The sequence below is a fragment of the Budorcas taxicolor genome, chromosome 17 (assembly GCF_023091745.1).
Source record: "Budorcas taxicolor isolate Tak-1 chromosome 17, Takin1.1, whole genome shotgun sequence".
Classification (NCBI taxonomy): Eukaryota; Metazoa; Chordata; class Mammalia; order Artiodactyla; family Bovidae; genus Budorcas; species Budorcas taxicolor.
This window is the reverse complement of record NC_068926.1, coordinates 54582807-54605983: the sequence shown is the minus strand read 5'-3', so window position 1 is coordinate 54605983 and position 23177 is coordinate 54582807. Positions and strand designations below refer to the sequence as shown.

Below are 23177 nucleotides of genomic sequence, written 5' to 3'. Positions count from 1 at the left end.
GGCTCCCACGGACGGGACCTTTGTCCGTCTGCGGGATTGCAGGCGGCCCAGGCCAGGCTCGGGCCTGAGGAGCGGGAGGGGGCCAGGTGGGGGGAGGCTAGAGACCAGCGGGGAAACTGACAGACAGGCAAGAACGAGGGCAAGGGGGCCGAGAGCCGGGCCGGAGCTCCCCGCCGGTCGCGGACTGAGTTAGAGGGCGGGCAGCAGGAGGGGGCGGGAGGAAGAAGCGGGCGGGGCGGCCCTGCAGACACCGAGCTCGCAGTTGCTGGGGTGGCTACGGGCAGGCCGGGCGCAGAGTAAGTGCTCCGGGGCTGGCCCGGGGCGCGTGGCCCTTTTTCGAGCCCTCCCAGCCCTAGCCGAGCCTGCCGGGGACCCCCCGCGGGATCCCAAGGGTCCCGGGTTGTCCGCGGTTCTAGCGTTTCCCAGCTCAGGGCAACGCGGGAGGGCAGTGCTAACCCAGGGCCCCCCTGTAGAGGGGAAGGACAGGAAACAACGCGTGCACCTCACTTTGAAAACGAGGGTGTGGACGAAAGCTACCCTTTTGTATGGAGTGATTCCCTGGGCCAGGTGCCTTCACTTCCTCACATGCCATGAAGCAGCAGCAACAGGTGAGCTAGGTACCATCCTTGTCTCCCTCTTACAGGTGAAGATACCAAGACTCAAGGAGGCCAAGCCACTCGCCAGGGGGTTACACCGCCCGCAGAGGCAGAGCCGGAACTCACCCAGGTCGGTGTGAACGCTTAAGTTCTCTTACTCATCAGACCTGCCCTGCCTGGGTCCTACACCCTTGGGAGACGGCGGGGAGAGACCAGTGCTGGGAATAGGGGAAGAGGCCAGGGTGAGCCTACCTGCTCATCACTGCAAAAAGAACTTTGTTGACAGCAAATCCTTCACCTGGGTAGGGGGCGCCAAGGAATAAGAACAGTGCTTTGGGGCCAGGTTAAACTCCAGAACAGAGAGGAGGCATGGTGCAGCGCCCTGGTCTAGAAACTCCCAGGCCTGTACCAGCACCCACGCTGGGCACAGGGCTCTTTGCAGGTTTAGTGATGGGACTTTGATTTTCCATGCCTCAGTTTCCTTGTCTTTTTCCTTTGCTTATCCTTGACCTCGGGATTAAGCTTGGTACCTGCCTTGGAGCCTTGTTGAGGAGACTATGTGAGATGGTTGGTGTGAAGGCCTAGCCCAGTGCCTGACTCAGGCTAGGCCCCGTCTGCACCCGTCTCTGCCCATCTGAGAACACTTCTCTGTCCTTCAACCTCAAGTCGCTCAGAGCTGTCTGAGATCTGCAGTATTTTCGGCAACCCCACCAGCAGCTGAAAGCTTCTTGAGTAAGACCAAGGCTGGAGGGCCGCGACACCTTCCTCTTTGACTTAGAAGGAAAGGCCAGCAGGGACAGGGTTTTGAAAATCTTCAGGCTGAGGCTTGCACAATTCCAGAACTGCCCTGTAGCTCCTCAGCCCCAGTTTAGCAAGAAGGAGGAAGGCCTAGGGTATTCTTACTCCAAAACCTGCTCTGTTCTTAATCCCCCCTATCTTGGCTAGCTGCAGGTCCTACGCCTCAGCATATTGTGAATCTGGTCACTCCTCTGCATCCCCACCTTGACCCACAGACCCTCAGTACTGTCTTCTGAAATCTCTGCACAGCCGGGCCTTGAGTGATTCCTAACTCTTCTCCCATGCTCATTCCTCTGCTCACTGCAGCCATACTGGTGTCCTCTTCCTTCCTTGGACATACAAAAAGCTCTCTCAGGGTCTGTGCACAGCCCTTCCTTCTCCCGGTAATACTCATCCTTTCCATCTTCTTGTGACGTATTTCCTTGCAATTCAGAGACCACCATGAAAGTCACCTACTTGGAAGCCTTCCCTGCCCACCCCAACCTGCAGGAGCCACTCTTTGCCTGCCCTTTGTTGCATTACTGTTCTTCCTTCTAAGTGATGTTATCTTGCTTATGTGTTTCTTGGCTAAAATGTCAGTCTACCAGGGCCCAGACTTTTTCTTGTCTCTTCACTTTGGATTCCCCAGAAGCCGGGGCCATGCTTTGCACTGAGTTGTTTAGTTGCTAAGTCGTGTTTGACTCTTTGTGACCCCATGGACTGTAGCCCACCAGAGTCCTCTGTCCGTGGATTTCTCCAGGCAAGAATACTGGAGTGGGTTGCCATTCCTTTCTACAGGGGATCTTCCTGACCCAGGGATCAAACCTGTGTCTCCTGCATTGGCAGGCGGATTCTTTACCACTAAGCCACCCGGAAAGCCCCTTGGACTGAGTAAAAGTTCTGATAACTTTGTACAATTGCAGGCAGTGTGCGCAACCATTACAGTTCTGCTTCTCATTAACAACCTTCTTTCTACATTTCTACACAAACCTCAGAATTGTCATTCCTCCCACTGCCTTCTTCAGCTTTTCCCTACTATGGGACCTAGCCGCTATTTCCAGATTCTAGCCATTATCCAGCTTTGCTTAAAACAGTGTGATCCAAATTGCACTTTTTTTTTCTTGCTTTCAAATTTCATTTTAACTTTATTTTATATTGGAGTATAGCCAGTTAACAATGTTGTGATAATTTCAGGTTCAAATGATTTTTGAGTCACAGTCACCAAACTGGTGTGTTCCAGTTAAGGGCCATCCTAAAGGCATACATCACTTATTACCAGGTGGCTGTTTAGAAAAATTATCCCCAGCATCGTGTGCAAGTTTCCCTACAGTCCCTTGAGCATGGGGCTTTTTTTTTTTTCTCGTTTTTATTTTGTCTAGTATAATGGGGAGGTCATGGCACGTTTAAATTTTCCATTGCTTGAATGAGTGAATCTGGGTGTTTTTCTATGCATGCGCTAGTTCTGTTTCCTGTCCTGTGGAGGAAGGAAATCTCCAGGGTACCTGAATTTTTCCCTTCACCTTCACTTGTGGTGGTGGTTCCACTTGAGCCCCATCTCTTGAGAGCAGGGTCAGGGCCCCCAGGGGCTGGAACAGGAACACACCCAGGTGAGCTGTGCTGGTTGCAGAGGCCGCTCTGCCAGTCAACCAGCAAGAAACTGAGAGTCCCTTGTGCCCTGAGCATGCTACCATGGGGAGAGAAAGAACTCTTTTTTTATTTTATTTTTTTAAGTCTTTGTGATTTTTTTCAAAATTTTAATATTTTTTAAGTTATAAAAGTAGTATATGACATATAGGCGCTTCCCTGGTGGCTCAGATGGTAAAGAATCCGCCTTCCAATGCTGAAGACCAGGGTTTGATCCCTGGGTTGGGAAGATCCCTCGGAGAAGAAAGTGGCAACCCACTCCAGTATTCTTGCCTGGAGAAACCCATGGACAGAGGAGCCTGGTGGGCTACAGTCCATGGGGTTGCAAAGAGTCAGACACTACTGAGTGACACAACGTATAAGGTTATTCATTGAAACACTGGGGCAGCAAAAGATTGGGAAACAATCTAAATGTTGGTTGCTAGTGGGAAATACACACGCTCCCTCAGGGGAATCCCGCGCAGTCAGCTAAAGGCTGCATTTGCTCTAGAATATCCTGCGAAAGTCTCTGGCTCACTGTGTTAGTCTCCTGTGGCCACTGTAACAAAGGGTCAAAAATCTGATGGCTTAAAAGAGCAGAAATTTATTATCTTACAGTTCTAGGGGTCTCTCGCCCCGAATCAGTCACGGTATGGCGAGATCAAGGTCTTGGCAGAGCTCTGTTGCTTCTGGAGGCTCCTAGAGGGGAATCTGTTTCCTTGCCTTTACCAGCTTCTAGAGGCTGCGCTTATTTATTTTAAAAATTTTTGATTGGAAAGCTTTCCAGTGTTAGTTTGCAGTGTTCGTGTCTGCTGTACAGCAACACCAATCAGCTATCTGTATACACCTACCCACCAATTTCACTCCTGTAGGTCATCACAGAGCCCGGAACTGAGCTCCCTGTACTACACAAGCTATCAGTTATATCTTCTTTTTTACTCATAACCACGTTCCCTCAATCTTCAACACAGCATAACATCAAATCTGACTCCAGTCCCTGCTTCTGTCATCACGTCTCCTCTTCTTCTGGTTCTCTGACTCTACTTGTGAAGACCCTTCTGATCACACTCGGTCCACCTGGATAATGCCCCATCTTGACGTCCTTCATCTCATCACCCTTGCAGAGTTCCTTTTGCCATGTAAATGGGCACATTCACAGGTTCTGGGAATTTGGACCGTGCATCTTTGGGCAGGGCATCTTTCAGCCTCCCACACCCTCAAGGGAAATAAGCAAGATTCAGAGCAGTGTGAGAGCTCACATTTAAAGGGAAAAAAAGAATAAATAAGACTGTGCTTGGGAAGACATAGAATACCTCCAAGGGCTACATGGGAAACTGATAGGATATTTCTGGGAAGACCAGGAATAGAAAGACTTATCATAGTATATCTTTTTGTGTCTAATTTTTTACTGTATATGTCACCTACATTAAAAATAAGCTTTAAGAAGTCACACATAGTCATTGTAAAATTTCAGACCTTTCAGAAAGAAACCAAGAGAGAGAAAATACCCACCATACCCTCAAATCTCCAGCAGTAACCACTGTGAAGAATTCGGCTCTATCCTTAACAGATTTTTTTTTAATGCGTATATCATCTTTTCACATGGATGGGATCATAGTACGCTATAAAGTGATGGGAGACTTGTTACATTCCTCACATCTTTCCTCATCCACCTATGGACATTTGACAGTACCGGATGTACCATAGATGTACCGTGACTGACTTGACCAGACCCTCAGTGGTGAACATTTAGTTAGATTCCTTGCTGCTTTCCTGAGCAGTCTCAACACTAACACGTCTGCCTGGTTCCTAATTGGAGTGAAATGCACATCAAATTAAATTTTTTAAAAATTAAGTTTTAAAGTGAGCAGTGTCATTTAATACATTCCTGATGTAGTACACCTACCACCTCCATCAAGTTCCAGAATATTCTTGTCACCTCAAAGGGAAACCATGTCCCCATTAGGCAGTCACTCTCCTGTTCCCCTCTCCCCCAGTTCTGGGCCACCACCAGTCTGCCTTCTGTCTGTATAGATTTGCATGTTCTGGATATTACACATCAGTGGAACCATGTAATGTGTGACATTTTGTGTCTGGCTTCTTAACATAATGTTTTAGAGGTTCATTCACGTTGTAGCATGTGTCAGTACTTCATATCTTCTTTCTTTTTTATTAAGATATAATTGACATACAACGTTAACATCAGGTGTACAACATAATCATTCTATAATTTGTATGTATTGCAAAAGTACTTCATTTCTTTTTATGGCTGGATAACATTCCGTTTTATAGATATAACATCTTTTACTTATCCATACATATGGTAATGGGCATGGATTGTTTCCATCTTTTGGCTGTGAATATTTTTGTGCATGTATTTGAGTGCCTGTTTTCAGTTCTTTGGGTGTATATGGTCATCCTTCTACATATGGCTTGAACTTTACTATTTACTGTTTTCAAACACTATTAAGCAAGTTAAAAATAATTTGTAAGAAAGTGTTGGAAAGCACATAGTAAGGCAAATGCTGGCAGGATGACAGATCTGGACAAATGTTTTCTTATCTTCCAGATCCTGAGAAGACAGGAAAATGGCCACGTGGAATGAAAAGGTAAATTAATTCAGGTGGACTAGCAGAGTTAATGGAGCTCCCAGCCTTGAGAAGATAATTGTTTGATGTTTCTAACAGGATGGAGGGAAAACACGTGTTCAGGGTGCTTGCACCATACCTAAGTGTTTAAAGTCAGAGGTGAAAGCTACGGGAGGAACCTCAAGATAGCCTCAAAATCAGAAACAGACTGTTCAAAGCCCAGCTCTGCATTTTAATAGCCCTCTATCCTTTGGTCACGCCCTTTACTTCCCTGGGCCTCCAGTTTCCTTATCTGGAAAATGGAACCAAGTTACCACCCTTGCTCCTGAAGGCTCGTCCAGAGAAATTGAGGAGACCATCGCTAGGCTGATACTGAGCTCATCAGGACTCCTCCTGCCCACTTATTTTACAGGTAGAGACACTTGGGAACAGAGAAGGAAAGCTACTTGCTCAAGATCACACAGGAAGTGGCAGAAATGGGCTTCCAACCTAGCCTGATAGCAAAGCGAATGCTCTGCCTCCTGTATTGTGTGGCTGTCCAGAGGAGGGCTAATAAATTCTGTCCTTGATATCTAGGGCGCAGGCTTGTTGGATTTGAAGAGACATTGGTTGTGAAGGGTAGGGCAAGGTGGAAAGGAGATGTTGGCTTCCATTTCAGCTGTTCTCTTGGAGTTTCTAGGGGCCTGGCCGGGTGGAGTTGTCAGGGCAGCACCAGAGGCTCAGGGTAGCAGCAGAGTAATGGGGCAGAGGACCATGGGACAATGGTGATGATCTTGCATTTTGTCAAATCGGTGGCCCCTTTAATTGTAAGAGTCTTTCTGATTTAAAGCTGTTTACAGTGTGGGAGGGGGAAGTGACCAATGGCCCTTACAACATGCTACCAATTCTGATTTCAGAAATGTTGAAATAAGGGGAAAATGTCCATCTTTGCATTAATGAAATTCGGTGGCATTTCCAGTAGAGGATGACAATCGCCCTCCGTATTGTTGTGGCAATTCCTGATAAGATACCGTAGGCTTAGTGCCTGCCACCCAGTAACAGGTGCTCCTTGAGTTCCTGCTATGATTACTACTCGCAGAAAGGCAAATGGAACGGTTTCCTTCGTTTATCGCTCCCTACTAAGCAAAACAAAAAAAGCAAGCGGAAATTCTCAGTGATGGTTATGCTGTGGTGAAACTGGCTCACTGCTACATCTCACAAGGGGCTGGATCAACCCACACAACTGCTGGAAAAAACTTGACTGGGTGTATCAGGAGTCATGAAAATGGTCATAATCAAACCTGGTCATCTCACTTACGGGAAAGGAAGCAACCCACAGAAAGGCAAAAGTATCATTCACAGCACTATTTAGAAACGTATGTGTTTCTTAGTCCATAAGATGCCCTTGATTGTAAATGCACCATTATTTCACGTGCTATGAAGAAAAAAAGGGCCCGCCTGTTAACTGTGATCTAATGTGACACAGCACTGACATTGGGCAGTTGGAGGACAGATTTCAGAAATGTTAACATGTGTAAAAATGTGGCCTTTGAATTGGTGATAAAGATGCTGAAAATGAAAAATCAGAAAATACAATAATGAGAGCACTGTCTTCTGTGGTTAAAAAATCTTGGCCATTAAAAAGGCATAAGTCTGATGCATATAAGTAGTAAGGGGAAAAAGATACAAAGTTGTGTGCAGCCTTGGATTATAATTGTAAAAGATTAGAGAGTGAGATGGATAGATAAGCAGATGATAAATTTGGTGTGTTGGAATTATGAATTTGTCTTTCCTCATGTTTTCACAATAGTAATACTAAAAGAAATAGATGTGGAGTGACAGTCTGCTCATTAGGGTGAATGACAGCAGGTAAAACTTAGGGGTCTGGATGGGTCAGGAGGTCTGGCTGCAGGGACAGGGCACAGGAGTGGGGGTGAAGACATGAAACATCAGGGCAGGCAGCATGTTGGAATGCACAACTAGGGACACACCTCAGGGGAGCCCTGGGGGTGGGAGCCTCTCTTTCATCTCACAGAGGCCAAAGCAAGGGGTGGTCCCAGCCGCATTGTTGGGCAGCTAGGGAGGATTGGCAATGGCAACCCACTCCAGTACTCTTGCCTGGAAAATCCCATGGACCGAGGGGCCTGGTGGGCTGCAGTCCTTCGGGTCACTGAGTCGGACACGACTGAGCGACTTCACGTTCACTTTTCACTTTCATGCATTGGAGAAGGAAATGGCAACCCACTCCAGTGTTCTTGCCTGGAGAATCCTGGGGACAGGGGACCCTGGTTGGCTGCCGTCTCTGGGGTCGCACAGAGTCGGACACGACTGAAGCGACTTAGCAGCAGCAGCAGGGAAGATTGGACCAGGGCCACTTGTAGCAAATAAGCCTCTTACTGGTTCTAAAACACATTCCTTTTAATAATTTACCCCAATGAAGTTAATTATGTTTTTAAAAAAATTGTTTTAATAGGATTGCATTTAGGAGCTATTTAATCATCCAGCCCCCTTTAGCTTCAGGGAGCAAAATAGCTCTGTTGTAGGAGAAATGGGTGGGGTTTTTAGCCATGGTTCACTCCTGATCTGCTGTAGCCAGCTCTAATCAGAGGGGCCCTCAGCAGGCTCTGGACACCTGCCCTCCTGAGAGGCCCTCCCTGCCCCTGCCCACCTCTCCGAGCCTCCCTTTTCCTTTTTTGTAAAATGGGAACAGTGAGGATCAAACAAGATAGCGCCTGGAGAGCACGTAGCAGTGTGCAGTCCTAATACACAGGAGCTGCTGACGCCGTCATGAGGATCAAGTGGGTTTTGGGCCGTCAGCTGACCCAGTCCTCAGCTCAGTCACCTGTCACCAGCCACATTGGGCAACTTGGTTGCCGGGTGTGCTTAGAAATCCTTGTGGCCCTTTGGCACCTTTCTCATAAGGTGTTTGGAGGTACCAGGTTCATTCATGATGCTGGTTCTTGACCTTGACTGCACAATGGAGATCCCAACCACCCAGGCCACTCTCAGGCCGACTGAATCACAGTCTTGGGGCCTGGGAGCCAGGCACTGGGGTTTGTTTGTTTTTAAATCATCCAAGTGGTTCCAGTGTGCAGCAGATCTGAGAGCCACTGGTTAAACTGCAGCTGCACTGGCCTCCTTCCAAGGACTGAGCCACAGTGAGGCAAGAAAGAGGGGCACCCTGAACTCTTGTTTATCTTGTCTTTTCCACAGCTGAAGCATCACTAAGATGCTGGGGGATGGGGTGGCCCAGATGATTCAGTCATACTGATGATAGGTCCTAATTTCTAGCTGGGTAACTATATATTTTTACTTCTATGCTTTCATTTCTTTCTATGCTTTCAAAACACAAATAGCAGCCTGACTTATGCTTCCCAGTTAACATGGCCAAATCACAGACTCGGGGCAGGACTGCCAGCTTTCCAACAGCTATCCTCTCCCTCCTCCAGGGAAACAGACAAAATATGTCCTACTGTACCCATGTGTTTCAGACTCAACCCATTGGTGATTCCTGAAATCCGTTAATGGGCTTCAATCAGCCTCTTAAGAAACAGAACAAAGTGGAGAACTTTAAGTCTCTCACATATTAACTTTAATGTTGATTATAGAATGTATATATGTTAGCGTGTCCTAAGTGGCAGGGTATAAAATGTGTTTCTTATTGAGTAACACCAGGCTGAACTCCCGACTCAGTGAGTCCAGAGCAGTGGTCAGAGGGGTCATGGAGGAGGGAGGGGATTCTGGGCCAGGCAGCCTGGCTTGGAATCTGAGCTCTGCATCTCACTGGCTGTGTGACCTGGGGCAGGTTGCTTGGCCTCTCTGTTCTCAGTCTCCACACCTGTAAATGAAGAGGATTCCGTCTCCGCCTCGTAGAGTTGTTGCTGTATGTTGCCACGGGCTTCTGCACAGAGCTCAGAAAATGGCAGGTGCTTTGGAGATAGTTCCAATCTCTGCAGTTTGCACTACCTTAAATATTAACTCCCACATTGCCTCCCCAGCCTCATGATTGTCTTGCCAGGTCAACAGACTCTTCCATCAAGGCAGGAGTGATTCTGACCCACAGGGGATGGGGAAGAAAGTTGGAGAATGCATCTCTGGAGGCACCTGGGCTGCTGGTCAGGCTTCTCAGTCTGCAAGCAGCACCCACCCCCCACAATCTAGTCAGCCGTCATGGTGGTTATTTTCATGAACCTCAAACTTCCTCCCCACCCTAGAGAAGGAAAAGCTGCTACGCTTATTTAAAGACTTCCCTGATTTTAAAAATAGGCATTCCTCAGAACACAAATCCCTGGGGACTAGGGGGTTGGGAGGTGGTGGTAAGAGAACGTGAGCTGCTGGGGTGCAGGAGTCCCCCAGGAGGAGAGATTTGCTCGAGGGATTCGTTCCACCCTCCAGGTATGTTTAGTGGGAACCTGCAGTCTTCCAGGCATGAGGGCTGTGGAGAATGTAGCATAAGCAGGAGCCCAGCCACCCAGCCCCCTAAGGAGGAGCTGGGGGAGGAAGCAGACTCCATTTACAAATGGGTGCATCCGTCTCTATTGCGGGAGGTGTGGGCCATGCATGAGTGCAACAGGGAAGGTACATGGTCAGCCTCCTGGAGCTTGGGTGCTTAAGAGAGACCTCCTGCAGGACACAAAGAAAAATGATAAGATGGCATTCCTGACAGAAAATCACACGTGCAAAGGGCCTGTGGTTGAAGGAACCTGTTGAGTATGGAGGGCTAATGGAGACCATGTGGCCAGACCAGAGACCAGTAACAGGTGAGATCAGATAAGCAGCCAGAGGTCACAGCCTGTGCAATGGCTGTAGGTCTCTGGAAGGCACTTTGGTCTTTTTTTTTTTTTTTCGCTTCTTACCATGCCACACAACTTGTGGGATCTTAGTTCCCTGACCAGGGATCGAACCCTGGGCCCTTAGCAGTGAAAGCAGAGAGTCCTGACCATTGGGGTATCAGGGAGTTCCCTGTATCTTTAAGATCAGTGGGAATCCCAAGGAGAGTTTCAAATGAGGGGGTACCGTTGGGCCCCAAGATCGCTCCAGGTTCAGTGATTCACTGGGAGGCCTCATAGGACTCAGCACACAGTTCCACTCATGGCTAAGATTTTTACGAAGGAAAAGGAAAAAGGTACATGAGGTGAAGTCCAGGGGAGATCAGACACAAGCTTTCAGATTCCTCTCCCATGGAAGTCACATAGGCCTGGCTTAATTCCTCCAGCAGGAAGCTGTGACGACACATGTGAAATGTTATCTGCTGGGAGAGCTTGTTAAGAGACTCAGCACTCGAAGTTTTTATTTGAGAGGTGGTCACATGGGTGCCTTCCAAACTCCAAAAGTTCCAGACTACCCTGAGGAAAGCAGGTATTCAACATAAACCGCAATGTTGTTTACAAAAACAGTCCAGGCACAGTGAGCTGTTCTCACCAGATGAGAACCCTACCGAGATACAAGTTCCCAGATTCCAGCCAGGGGCCAGGCAGACTTTCCTAAGGCCACAGCCCCAGGCCTTTTCTACACAGGGAGACAGGATTGTTTCAAGGAGTGCTCTCAGGCTGTTGACAAGAGTGTGAAAGCAACAGGGAGAACAGTGAGGGGCTGATACATCTTCCAAGTAAAATGTGCAGGCTGAGGCAGGGAGGTGCCCCAGCAGCGAGGCTGAGGCAGAAGATGAGAGAAGTAGGTGACGGATTCAAGGATTATTTAGATACTAAAATGCACAGGGCTTTGTGATTAGGTGAGCTTTGTGGGAGAGGAAGGGAAGGCAGGGATCGGGACAGCGTCTCTGACCCTGCCTGGGTGGGTGTTAAGACCCTTGGACCCAGAAGGTAAGAGATGCAAGGCCATTGGCTGTCCACTGGGTGGCGGTGATTGCCATGCGGCAAGTCCTTATTTTCCCCTACTGAGGGAGGAACGCTTGCATCTCAGAACCTTGATTCCACTTCTTTCGATATCATCGTTCTTGTTGCTTTAAAAATCAGCCCTTCTGGCATGTTTTCCTCTCATTGACAGAGTGTCTCAGAAAGAACAAAGCTAGTAGAATTGAGTTCATGTGTCAGCTTTACTACTTATGTTTGTTTTCAAAAACTGTACACAAACAAGTTCTCAGTATAAGAAATTAAAACAACAAACAGTTAGATATTAGGTTGAACCACATAACTGCCCGTTTCTACCAGTTTTGATCGGCAAAAATGGTAATTTTTAAAGAAGTCTTGTTTCAGTAGTTTTCTTGAATTATATCTTGAACCATTCTGTTCCATCGTTTTGGTTCTCTTATTTAGGGATTCCAGTTACGTATATATTGGATTTGTGTGTGTGTGTATGTGTATATTTTTAAAAAATTCTTCCTCCCTTTTCCCCTCACCCAAATACTTCATTCTCTGCAGGTTAGATCTGACTCCAAAAATGGCTATTTCTTATTGTTAAATCTAACAGGGAAAAAAAAAAGTTTCTCTTCACCTTCCAACCCAGTCCTAATCCCTTTTGCTTCACAGAAGTAACGATTTGGTTTGGGTTGTTGATTTTGTTTTTAACAAACATGGAATTATACATTGTGGTCTGGTTAGAGTTAGTACTATGCCGATTTTCACTTGACCGTAGTTGAGAGGGACATTTCTGTGTCAGTCCCTGCAGCCACACTGACGTAGGGCATTCTTAACAGCTGTGTTGTATTCCATAGTGTTGGTCTGTCACAGCATATTTAACCATGGACCTTAAGGTTGTAACAGGACTGCAGTGAGTACATGTGTGACTGTCTGTGTGCTTGTGCGTGAGTTCCTTGTATCAGGTCAAACAATATGGACATTTAAAGTTTTGTAGAAACTAGTTTAATGCTGATCCTTCCTTTGCTCCCACACCTGGCACATTGGGGAGACTCAAATATCCTTTGAAAAGATGAAAGAAACTGCCTCATCGCCCTCCTAAGAAGGACGTACCCATTTCCATGCCCACCAGGTGGTGCAGAGACATGCCTTCCTTCCTCCACCCCTGTCACCCTGCTACAGCAGGCGACTCTGGGCAGTAGATCTCTCCTCCCTGAGCCTCAGTTTCCCCTTCTGTAGAATGGAGAGGCTGCCTCTCCCTGCCCAGCCAATTTCTCATGACTGTCAGCATCCAGTGAGAGCAAGAGGAGATGGAGGTGGCCGATACGCTGCAAGCAAAGAGAAATAAGCTTCTTCCAAGTGGTTTTGTTGACCTCCAAAGGAGCCTGCTTCATCCCAGGAGTGTGGGACCGGTGTGCGGCCCATGAATGTAAAGGGGGAGAGAGAGCACTTGATCTGTGGCACCCTTGAGCTGACTCAAGTACACCCGCTCTGTGTTAGCTTCCTGGGGTTGCCATAACAAATGACCACAAACCAGATGGCTTAAAAAAACAAATTTATTCTCTCAGTCCTCAAGGTCAGAGTTCTAAAATCAGGGGCTTGGCCAGCTCAGTTCCTCTGGAGGCTCAGAGGGAGGGTCGGCTCCATTTCTCCTAGCTTCTGGTGCGAGCATGCTAAGTTGCTTCAGTCGTGTCCAACTCTGCAACCCTATGGATTGTAGCCCACCAGGCTCCTCTGTCCATGGGATTCTCCAGGCAAGAGTACTGGAGTGGGTTGCCATGCCCTCCTCCAGGGGTCTTCCTGACCCAGGGATTGAACCCGAGTCTCCTAGTCTCCTGCATCGGCAGGCAGGCTCTTTACCACTAGCGCCACCCGGGAAGTGTAGCTTCTGGTGGTTTCTGGCACTCCTTGGTCTCCAGATGCGTCACTCCAGTCTCTGCCTCCATCCTCCCATGGCCTTCTCCTCCGAGTGTTCCCTCCTTTTCTTTTCTTTTCTTTTAAATATTTATTTATTTATTTGGCTGTGCTGAGTCTTAGTTGCAGCATGTCACTCTCTAGTTGCAGCATATGGGGTCCAGTTCCCCAACCAGGGATCAGACGTGGGCCCGCTACATTGGGAGTGCAGAGTCTTAGCCACTGGACCACCAGGGAAGTCCCCCCTCTTTTTCTTATAAGGACACCAGTCACTGGATTAAGGTCCATCCTAAATCCAGCATGGTTTTATGTCAAGATTTTTTTTTTTTGACTGCACCGTGCACTTTGTGGGATCTTAGTTCCCTGACCAACGATTGAAGCCCAGGCACTTGGCCATGAGAGCCGGGGGTCCTAATCACTGGGACCTCCAGGGAATTCCCAGCAAGATCTTGACATCTGCAAAGGCTTGTATTCCAAGCAAGGTGACATTCTGAGGTTTCAGGTAGACATGGATCTGGGACAGCTGCGTTTCAACCCACTGCACCCTCCTAGCCAGCAGATGTCTGGTCACAGCCTGCCTGGACTTTTCTCAGCCGTGTCTTGTAACATGGGGGCCTCCAGGTGATACAGCCCAGCCCAAGGGCAAGTCCTGGTTCTGCCGTTTTCTGAGTGTGTGACTTTGGACATATCACCTTTCTTTTTTACCCAGACCCAAAATGATGACTTTGACCTCAGAGAGTTGTTAGGAATTAAAATGAAATAGTGCATTTAAGGAACTTACCAGTGTGCTGTTATAACAAATTATAAACAATCAGCAATAATATATGTTGCTGCTATTGTGTCTTGTTTGGGGGTGGGAGTGTTGATTAATGGGGCTTCCCAGGTGACATTATTGGTAAAAAAAAGAAAACTCATTTGCCAGTGTAGGAGACCTAAGAGACGTGGGTTGGATTCCTGGATCAGAAGCATCCCCTGGAGGTGGGCATGGCAACCCACTCCAGTATTCTTGCCTGGAGAATCCCATGGACAGAGGAACCTGGCAGACTACAGTCCATAGGGTCACAAAGAGTCAGACCACAGCTGAAGTGACTTAGCATGCATGCACACATGTGTTTATTAATAAGCAAATGAAGTCCCCAAAAGTAGGCTCTGAGAGGGAATGGGGAAATGGGGACTTAGCAGACATTTGGCCCTGGGAATCAGCAGTCAGATGAGTTTCTTAAAAAGTACCTATTTCAGTGATTGCTGGATGACCATGAAATAGGGACTTTCCCCCTCCTACAGATGACAGCTTCAGAGTCTGAAAAATAGACATTCACAAGAACAATTTCTTCCGCATCAATTGTAGATCTGTTTTTTTGTTTGTTTGTTTTTCCCCCTCTCTCCCAGGTAGTAATTTTTCTGGTATAATACCTGTCATGTCTAAACGAGAAGTAGGCAATTACCTTTGATGGGTAGCTCCTGTGGTTTTGTTGTTAAATCGTTTACTAAATATTGAGCCCCTCCCTGTGACTGAGGGAGAAACAACATCTGCCCTCCCGGGGTTCACAGACTAGTGCCGGAGACAACCTTGAGATGTCACAGTGTTCGTTAGTGGCTTGATGGGGAAGTAGAGGAAGGACCCTCACCCAACACGTGGCAGTTAAGGAAGTCCTCCCAAGGGAGGTAAAATTTATTCTATAAAATGTGAAAAAGAACTAGGGTGAGGCAGAGGGTGGGTATTCCAGGCAGGGTGGGGGTGGGGGGGCGTGCAGGTCGTGTGAAGTTCTGGAAGCAAGAGATAGTGGTTTATTCCAGAACCACAGTGCGTTTAGTGTAACTGGAGTGTGGTGGAGGCTGGGGAAGGGACCAAGAGAGCTTTGACCTGGTCCTGAAGGCAGCAGCTGGCAGGGGGTGAGGGTGGAGGGACTGAAAGTAATGGGAAGCAGGGGAGGGAGATAGGCAAGGGCAGGGACGCAGCCAGCCCAGCATTGGAGAAAGGTGACCTGGCCACCACTGGGTGGAGAAAGGGTCAGAGGTGAGAGGCCAAATCAGGAGGTTGGTGCAAGTGTCCCAAAAAGAGGTGAGGGGGTAAGAGAGAGAAGAAGACAAGGTGCAGCAGAAATGGTGTTCAGGAGGTTAGATTGACAGGCCTGATGGAGGAGTGATCTTTAGCTGTGGACTTGAGCGGCGGGGCGGATGTGACTCCATGACCTAGGCCAGTGTGGAAGGAGAAGTGGATTTGGGGGGAAAGAAAAAAAATTAGTTCAGTTTGGATCACAGCAGACTAACGACTTGGCAGGATATCAGACGGCAGACTGGAGACTGATTGGCACCTGAGCAGCCTTGAGAACACAGATCTGCAGAGACCACCAAAGAGGGGAATCGCCCTGTGCCAGGGCGAGCTCAGGGTCGGGGACTCGAGGACTTGCGGTGGCGTGGGGGCAGGGACACGGTACAGGAAGAGCAGCCAGAGATGGGAGAAAAATCAAGAGGAGGCAAGATTGTCAAACAGAAAGTCCGCACTGTGAGAGGATACAGCCCAGTCCAGGTGGGAACCACAGTTGTGGGCTTTGATACTGAAAGGTGACCCCAGAGAGAGCAGGGCCAGAATATACCGGGACGGCAAGGGGTAATGCAGGAGCAGTGGGGACAGTTCAGGGCCAGGGACTCCACTGGTCTAGATTCTCCGGATTGCACATGATAGAAGCAACTAAATCTAGCTTCAGCCAGAAAAGGAATCTTTCAGTCCATGTGACTAAACACATGGGGCTGCAGAGGCAGACCGTTTGGGCCCAGTAACCAGTGAACCGAGATATCCACAGGTGATGAAGAAGTCGGGGGAGTGGAGGTGAGAGTGTCTGTTATTGAGGAATAATAATACCAGCGGGTGCTTACAGAGGGTCTGCTCCTGGCCAGGCACTAAGGCTGGTGGTCCCCACAACTCGCTGAGTCAGTCCTTCCATCTGCCTGGGCAAGGTGGGGGGTGGGCGGGTGCCGAGAGCTGAGAGTCCAGGGTGGGTGGTGAAGTTGCCGAGGCTCACAATGTTTTCATGATCTTTGTCTTTTCTGGAACTTTGCTGCTTCTGGCATGACGGATTTTTGACTGAAAACTAGAGTTGTTTTCTGCTCTGCTGGGTGCCATATTTTCATTCCAAATTACTGAAAGTTGCTTCGTTATTAGATGCAAAGTTTCAAAAAAAGTTTTCTGTATAAAATATGAATGTGGTTTTTGTAGCAAACCTGAGGGTCCCGCCATGCTGAGAATTAGTGCAAGAGGTTTCTATCTGCCAGATGAAGTGTTTTGCTGGAGGGGATCATGGCCAGTCACCACCCAGAAAGATTCAGGTTGGCTGTGGGCCTGGTCCTTGGCCAACCTTGAGAGCCCAGCAATTAGAGGCACCGGGGCCCTCCACCAACAGGCACTTGATGAGCTTCTGCTCTAGGTCAGGTGTCACGTGGTACTCTGGGGACTCAGAATCTTGGACCTGTATGTTTGTATTTTTCCATTAAGTCTGGAGATTTTTTCCAGGTGTTATTTCTCCAAATATTTTCCCTCTCTTCTCCTTTTGGTACTCCAGAGACATGTATATCAGGAACTTAATGTCCCTGAAGCTCTGTTCTTTTTTTTTTTAGCCCTAGCCTCTTTTCTCTTCTTGCTTCCACTGGATAGTTTCAGTTTTTTATCTTTAAGTTCCCTGATCTTTTCTTCTGCAGCATCTAATCGGCTATTAAGCCCATCCAGTGATTTTTCATTTCATATATGTGTTTTTCAATTCTAGAGTATCCATTTGGATTTTTTATAGCTTCCTTTTTTCTTTTGAGATTCTCCATTTGTTCCCTCATTAAGTTCATGTTTTCCTTGAAATCCTTGAACATATTTATAATTAACTATTTTCAAATCTTTGTTGGCCAATTTCATTATCTCCATCGCTTTTGAGCTGATAAGCTGATGTTTTATTGGTTTATGACCACGTTTTCCTGCTTATTTATCTGTCTGGTAATTTTTTATTATATGTTGGACATTATGAATGTTGTTGAGAGTATTTTGCTGTCTTCTTCAATAGAGTACTGAGTTTTGTTTCAAGAGGCAGTTAATTTACTTAGAGATAAGCATGGTCTTTTAAAAAGCCTTATTTTCAAGCTTAGTTGGGACAGGTCTAAGGTAGCCCTGACTGGAGGGCTAGATTAGGTCTATATATAAGGCATGGCTTTTCTGGAATTTCTACTGAATACTCAAGAGTATTCAAGAAGATCTCTCTACTCTTGCTGTTTGGAACTCACAGATCTCCCAACCCAGACCTATGTAACTCTCTGGTAGTTATTCAGCTCACAGTTCCATGAGTTTTTTTATGTTTTGTTTTTTCCTGAAAGTTATGTTTTGCCCTGTTTCATGGAGTCTTGCTCTGCACATGTGACGTTTAGGACTCAGCCCAAGTCCAATATTTAGAGTGTTTTCTCTCTGCACTGCTTCCTTTTCTCTGGTACCTTGTCATGCAAATTCCTGAGGAAGTAAAGTTCAATAACCCTGAACTATAATCTTTGTCTCCACAGTCCAAGAAGTACCTCCAGGCAGAAGGCTAGAGTGACTGTGGGGCTCATCTTATTTGTTTCTCTTCTTTCAAGGATCACAGTAAATTTCATACATTTTACCCAGTTTTAGAGTTATATTTTATCTAGTCTTATGGCAGGTGCTCTAACTGGTATAGTTACTTTTATGGCAGTTTCTCTAACTGGTATAGTTGTTTATACCAGTTACTGTGTCATTGGTCAGAAGCAGAAATCTCATTCTTTTGTATATTTATGCTCACATTTTCACACATTCCAAAAACAATACATGGTAGTATTTGGTAGCCATTGAGGTAGCAGGAAACTCAGAAAGTGGGATTTGAGAAGCCAGTGAAGGATGTTTTTGAAGAAAGGGAGTGATCTTTCTGTGTTCAGTACTGCTGAGGGGGTACACATGGATGTCATCAGTGATACACAGAGACATGGTTCATTCATTTTAACGGCTGTATAAAATTCCATCACGTGAATAGAGAAAACTCACTTCTCTATCTCCTACCATTTAGGTGAACATTTGCAGTGAACGTTCTTGAACATGTCACTGATTTGAGTACATGTGGGCGAGTTTCTCTTTGAAACCTATCTAGGGGTGGGATTACTAGATCATTAACTAGTATAATTTCAACTTGACAAAACAGTACCAGATTGCTTGGAAAAATAGTGGTGCCAGTGTCTGTTCCTACCTTCAGGGTTCAAGAGACCCCCATTGCTTCACATATTCACTGTTTGCTATTGTAGATTTTAAAATTCTTGCCAATCTAAGGAATGAAAAGGTGTGTGATTGTTACTTCAATTCACCTTTTCCTAAATATTAGTGAAGTTGATTGAGTGTCTTGGCTATCTGGGTTTCCTCTCATGTGACCTGACTGGTAATATCCATTACCTAGTTTTCCATGGAGTTGTCTTTTTTGGGTAAGATTTCTTTCTATATTCTGGATACTGAAATCTTTGTCTATTAAATGCATTGCAAATATTTACTCCCAGTCTGTGATGTGTCTTACGTTGTACAGGTGAGAAACAAACATTTTTAGCTTTCCTGAGTCAGGTCTGTTGATTTATTTTGTGTTTTTTGTCTTATTTAACCAATCCTTCACAGTACTGAGGTCATAAAGATACTTGTCTGTATTTTGTTTTTAGACTTTTAAATGCATTTATGTAGATTAATACAAATGAAATTTATTCTCTGTGTGGCATGAGGTTGGATTTTTTTCCCCCTTGTTGGAAAAGACAAATGTCCTAACCTTGCCAGTGTTTTCTCACTGATCTGGACTGGCATTGCCATCACATCCAGGTTCTCACAGTGAGCTGGGTCTGTTTGGGGCTCTCTTTTCCTGTTATTCTGATCATATTGCCTCTTCTCTTAGCCAGACCTGAAAGTTTTCATTATTGAACTTTAGAAAAAGTTTGATGTCTGGGAGGGTAAGTTGGGTAAAGGAGTGGGAATCTTATTTGCTTTTTCACTTTGAAGTCATCGGTCTTTTAAACAACTGTCTATAATTATTCAAAACAGCCCTGGCTGAACTTAGGAAAAATCCACTTGCTGCCCAGACCTTTCTAGGACTGATCAGTGGCGAGGGTGGCTTCGCTTTTGTATGAAACTCTGGCCACTTTTACTTCTGCCTTTGCCCTCCCCCTGTCCTGCCAACTCTCACCTCTGGGTTTTTAGGTTGTGATGTCTCTGCGCCAGGGGCTGCTATTGGGTCTTCCGGTATTTACATGCGGGCCTGTGGTGGGTGTTTTGCGACTGGGCGGCAGTACCTCTCCTGTTGGTTACTGCCAACCAGACCACAGTGGCAGGCCTGACGGAGTCTGGGGTTTCCTGTTGCCTCACCGGTGCTGAGACCCTGGATTCCAAAAATAAATGCACGAAAAACCACTGTGACCTCATGGTCTGCACTCGCAGGGTGCTCTGAGCGCCGGACCGTCTTCACCCCGGGGCCTGGCCTAGCGGGGGCTCTGCTCCCCCGGAGACTGACGGACAGGCTGCCTGAGCGCTCGCTGTCTGTCCCCCTTTCTTCAGGCAGTCACCCGCAGGGCCAGGGTGGCTCCCGCCGAGAGGATGAGCAAATTCTTGAAACACTTCACCGTCGTCGGGGACGACTACCACGCCTGGAACATCAACTACAAGAAGTGGGAGAATGAGGAGGAGGAGGAGGAAGAAGAGCAGCCGCCGCCCACTGCCGCCTCGGCCTCGGCCGAGGAGGGCAGAGCCACTGACCCCACCCCAGCCCCGGCCCCTGTGCCCAGGCCCCGCCTAGACTTCAGGACCACTTTGAGGAAGCTCTTCAGCGCCCACAGGTTTCAGGTAGGTGGGCAGAGGCCCAAAATGCCTTGGGTGGGGCAGAGCCATCAGCCCCAAGTCACGAGGTCAGGTAGGGGCCCATCTCTGTCACCAGTTCCTTCACTCTGCAGATGCCTACCCAGCACGGATCCTGTGCAGGGCAGGTCCCCTGTTGTCAGGGGCAGAGTAAGTCCTAATCCAAAAGTCAATTAAAAATTCATCACCTGATGAATCCATTAAACAAAATGTGCCCCATCCCTACTCAGCTGCAGAGAGGAATGGAGCATTGACGCATGCTGTAGTGTGGATGCCCCTTGACAACATGATCCTAAGTGGAAGAAGCCGGACACAGAAGGCCACGTGTCTCGCAATTCCATTCATGTGCAATGTCTCGAATGCATACATCCGCAGAGACAGCAGAGTAGAGGGAATGGAGGGGGGAGTGGCCGCTCAGTGGATGTAGTTTCCAGTTGAGGTAACGAAAATGTTCTAGAACTAGATACAGTTGTGAATGTACTTAAGGCCTGTGAACTTTATGCCAGCCGTAAAGGAGTGAAAAACGTTAAGCTTTGCAATGTTAAATGTTAAGTTATGCAAAATTTACCCCCCACACACACAAAGGAAATGAAAGGATAAATTGGGGGGTGGGCGCAGTCTCTACTTTTCTGAAGTGATGCTGAAAATATCTGCCTGGCGTAACCAACCCGCCACCAATCTCTAGGTGTGGTTATGGGGAGACCCTGAGAGGGAGACACAGGCTTCAAAGAGTAGCAGAAGGAATAGGACTTCCTACAGGGTTCAGGGTCAGTCCCAACGTGAGTGGAGTCTGGCCAGCCCTGTCTGAACCCCATCCCGCCACCCCAGCGTGGATGAGCAGGCGTCTGGAAGCATGTTCTGAGACCCAGCAGAAAGCGGGAGGCTCCTTGTCAGCCCAGTCTGTCAGTTCCCAGAATGGAACTCTTTGAGGGCCCCTGCTGTAGGTTACCCCCCTTCAGCCATGATAACCCAGCTCCTCCCTGGAGCTGGTGTCCCTTCTGAAAGTAGAGAGAGGCAGCCCTTGCCTCTCCCATCACTGACTTTGTTCCAGAGTAAAAGAGAAGGAATTATTTTGGTCTTTTTTTTTTTCCACTCTTGTGTGACTTACAAAGCAGGCAACCAAGCACTCCTGGCAGCTCAGCACTTTCCTCTGTAGCTCTGACAGAAGAGGAAACGTGATATTATGTTGTTGGGGTTGAAATCCCAAACCCTCAATTTCAGGAGCAGAAGAAAGGAGCCAGCTTCCTCCCAGCTGCAAGAGGAGCCCTGGGGAGGTCCCCCCTCTCCTGACTGGGGCCCCCAGGCCACGTGGCTCTGGGGAAAAGCATAGGAGAGGTGTTTATTCATTCACTCAACAGTCACTTTTTAGCTTCTGCTATGCACCAGGGTCACGGCAGTGAGCGTGGTGGACACATCCCTGCCCTCACTTGCAGAGGATGGATGCTCCGTGGAGAGAAGGGCATTCCAGAAATCAGACAGATGCTGGATACAAGTGGAAGGAAGCCCTCGTCAGGGAAACAGAGGGGGGTGGCTCTGAGAGATCCTCGGGGTCGGGGAGACCCGATCGAGGACGTGAGGCAGAGCAGGTGATACTTCACCTGACACCACGAGGCTGGGCAGGAGTGAGGTCTCTGGATGGGAAGGGAGGTGCTTTCCAGGCAGAGGGGCCGTGTTTGCGAAGGGCCTGAGGGAGGAAAGAGTCTTCAGCATTGCAGGAATTGAGAAGGGTCCATGAGGCTTGTGCGTATCCAGTAGTGGGAACGGAGACTTTGGAAGTCCACCCACTGGCAGTGGGCAGCCATCAGAGTCCGAGTGTGCGGTGGGGAGGCGGCGACATAAGCAGTTTGGAGAGGAGCCCAGAGTGGAAGCAGGGAGGCTACCTCGGGAAGGATTCAAGGGTTTGATCTCTGCAGATAGAATCCACATGCAAGAAGATTCTGGAATCCCCTCTCTTGGGTGCAGTTTCCACCTGTTCCCATGGTTTGAGGTGACCAAGGTGACATGATATATAGTTGACTGTTGTCACTTCTCACAGGATGGCACAACCAACCAAAGGAGAGAACTTGGGGTGAGTCAGGCCTCTGTGGTAGGCACAGACAGGCAGGGGAGCATGGCCAGGAAGGCCGGGAGGAGCCTCACTTTTATCACCTGCTGACCGTGGCCAGGCCGTCTGCTGAGCACACCTCACACTTTATCTCACTCGATGCTGCCATTGTCAGTCGGGGTGGAAAATGCAGCAAAGTCCCATCTCCCCTGGCAGGACACTGAAGCTTGTTAGAGTTAACGCCAAGGCACAGCAGAGCTGAGAGCTGTACCCAAGGTCCAGGCTAACAGGGGAGCCGGCTCAGGACTGGCTGCCCCACAGCCCGCTACACCTGCACCTCTGGGTGCTGCTGCTAGGGATGGCTGTCTTCCAGTGAGGATTTGGAATTAACCCACTTCCCTGAATTCTCAGCCTTTTCACTTGTGATGTGGGTCCCCTCAGAACTTGTCCTGCCTTGTGAACTGGTGGATTCAGAGCCTTAGGGGTCAGTTCATAGGGGCCGGAGTTGGGACCCAGGCACTGTAGTTTTGTGACCTTGGGTCTGTCTCTCGAACACTTTTTAAAACTGAGGTGAAATTAAAATTAATTAAATAATTTTATGATCAAATTAATCATTGTAAAGTGGATAATTCAGTAGCATTTATTTAGTACATTCACGATGTTGTGCAGCCATCACCACTATCTAGTTCCAGAACACTTCCATCACCCCCAAAGAGACCCAGTACCCAGTAACCCCCAGTCCCCGACAAACCCTAATCTACCTTTTGCCTATACCGGGCATTTCATGTAAATGGAACCCTACCATGTATGTGATCTTTTGTGTTTGGCTTCTCTCACTTGGCATCATGCTTTCTAGGTTCATCCACACTGTAGCGTCCGTCAGTGCTTCATTCCTTTTTACGGCTGAGTATCCAGTCTGTTTTTAATATCTCTGTGCCTTGCTTCTAGACTAGATAAGCTCTTAGATCCCTTTACCTC

General features: G+C 47.7%; 1 protein-coding gene across 1 annotated transcript in view; it reads left to right on the top strand.

Moving 5' to 3' along the window:
• The first annotated feature begins 639 nt into the window (after positions 1 to 639).
• HVCN1 (hydrogen voltage gated channel 1) overlaps positions 640 to 23177 on the top strand; it is a 31032-nt gene continuing 8494 nt past the window's right edge. Inside the window, exons 1-3 of the mRNA XM_052654655.1 lie at positions 640 to 726; positions 5566 to 5605; positions 19859 to 20143. Of these exons, the coding sequence (XP_052510615.1) occupies positions 5585 to 5605; positions 19859 to 20143 (306 nt within the window). The 5' untranslated portion in view covers positions 640 to 726; positions 5566 to 5584. The remainder of the gene's footprint in view (positions 727 to 5565; positions 5606 to 19858; positions 20144 to 23177) is intronic.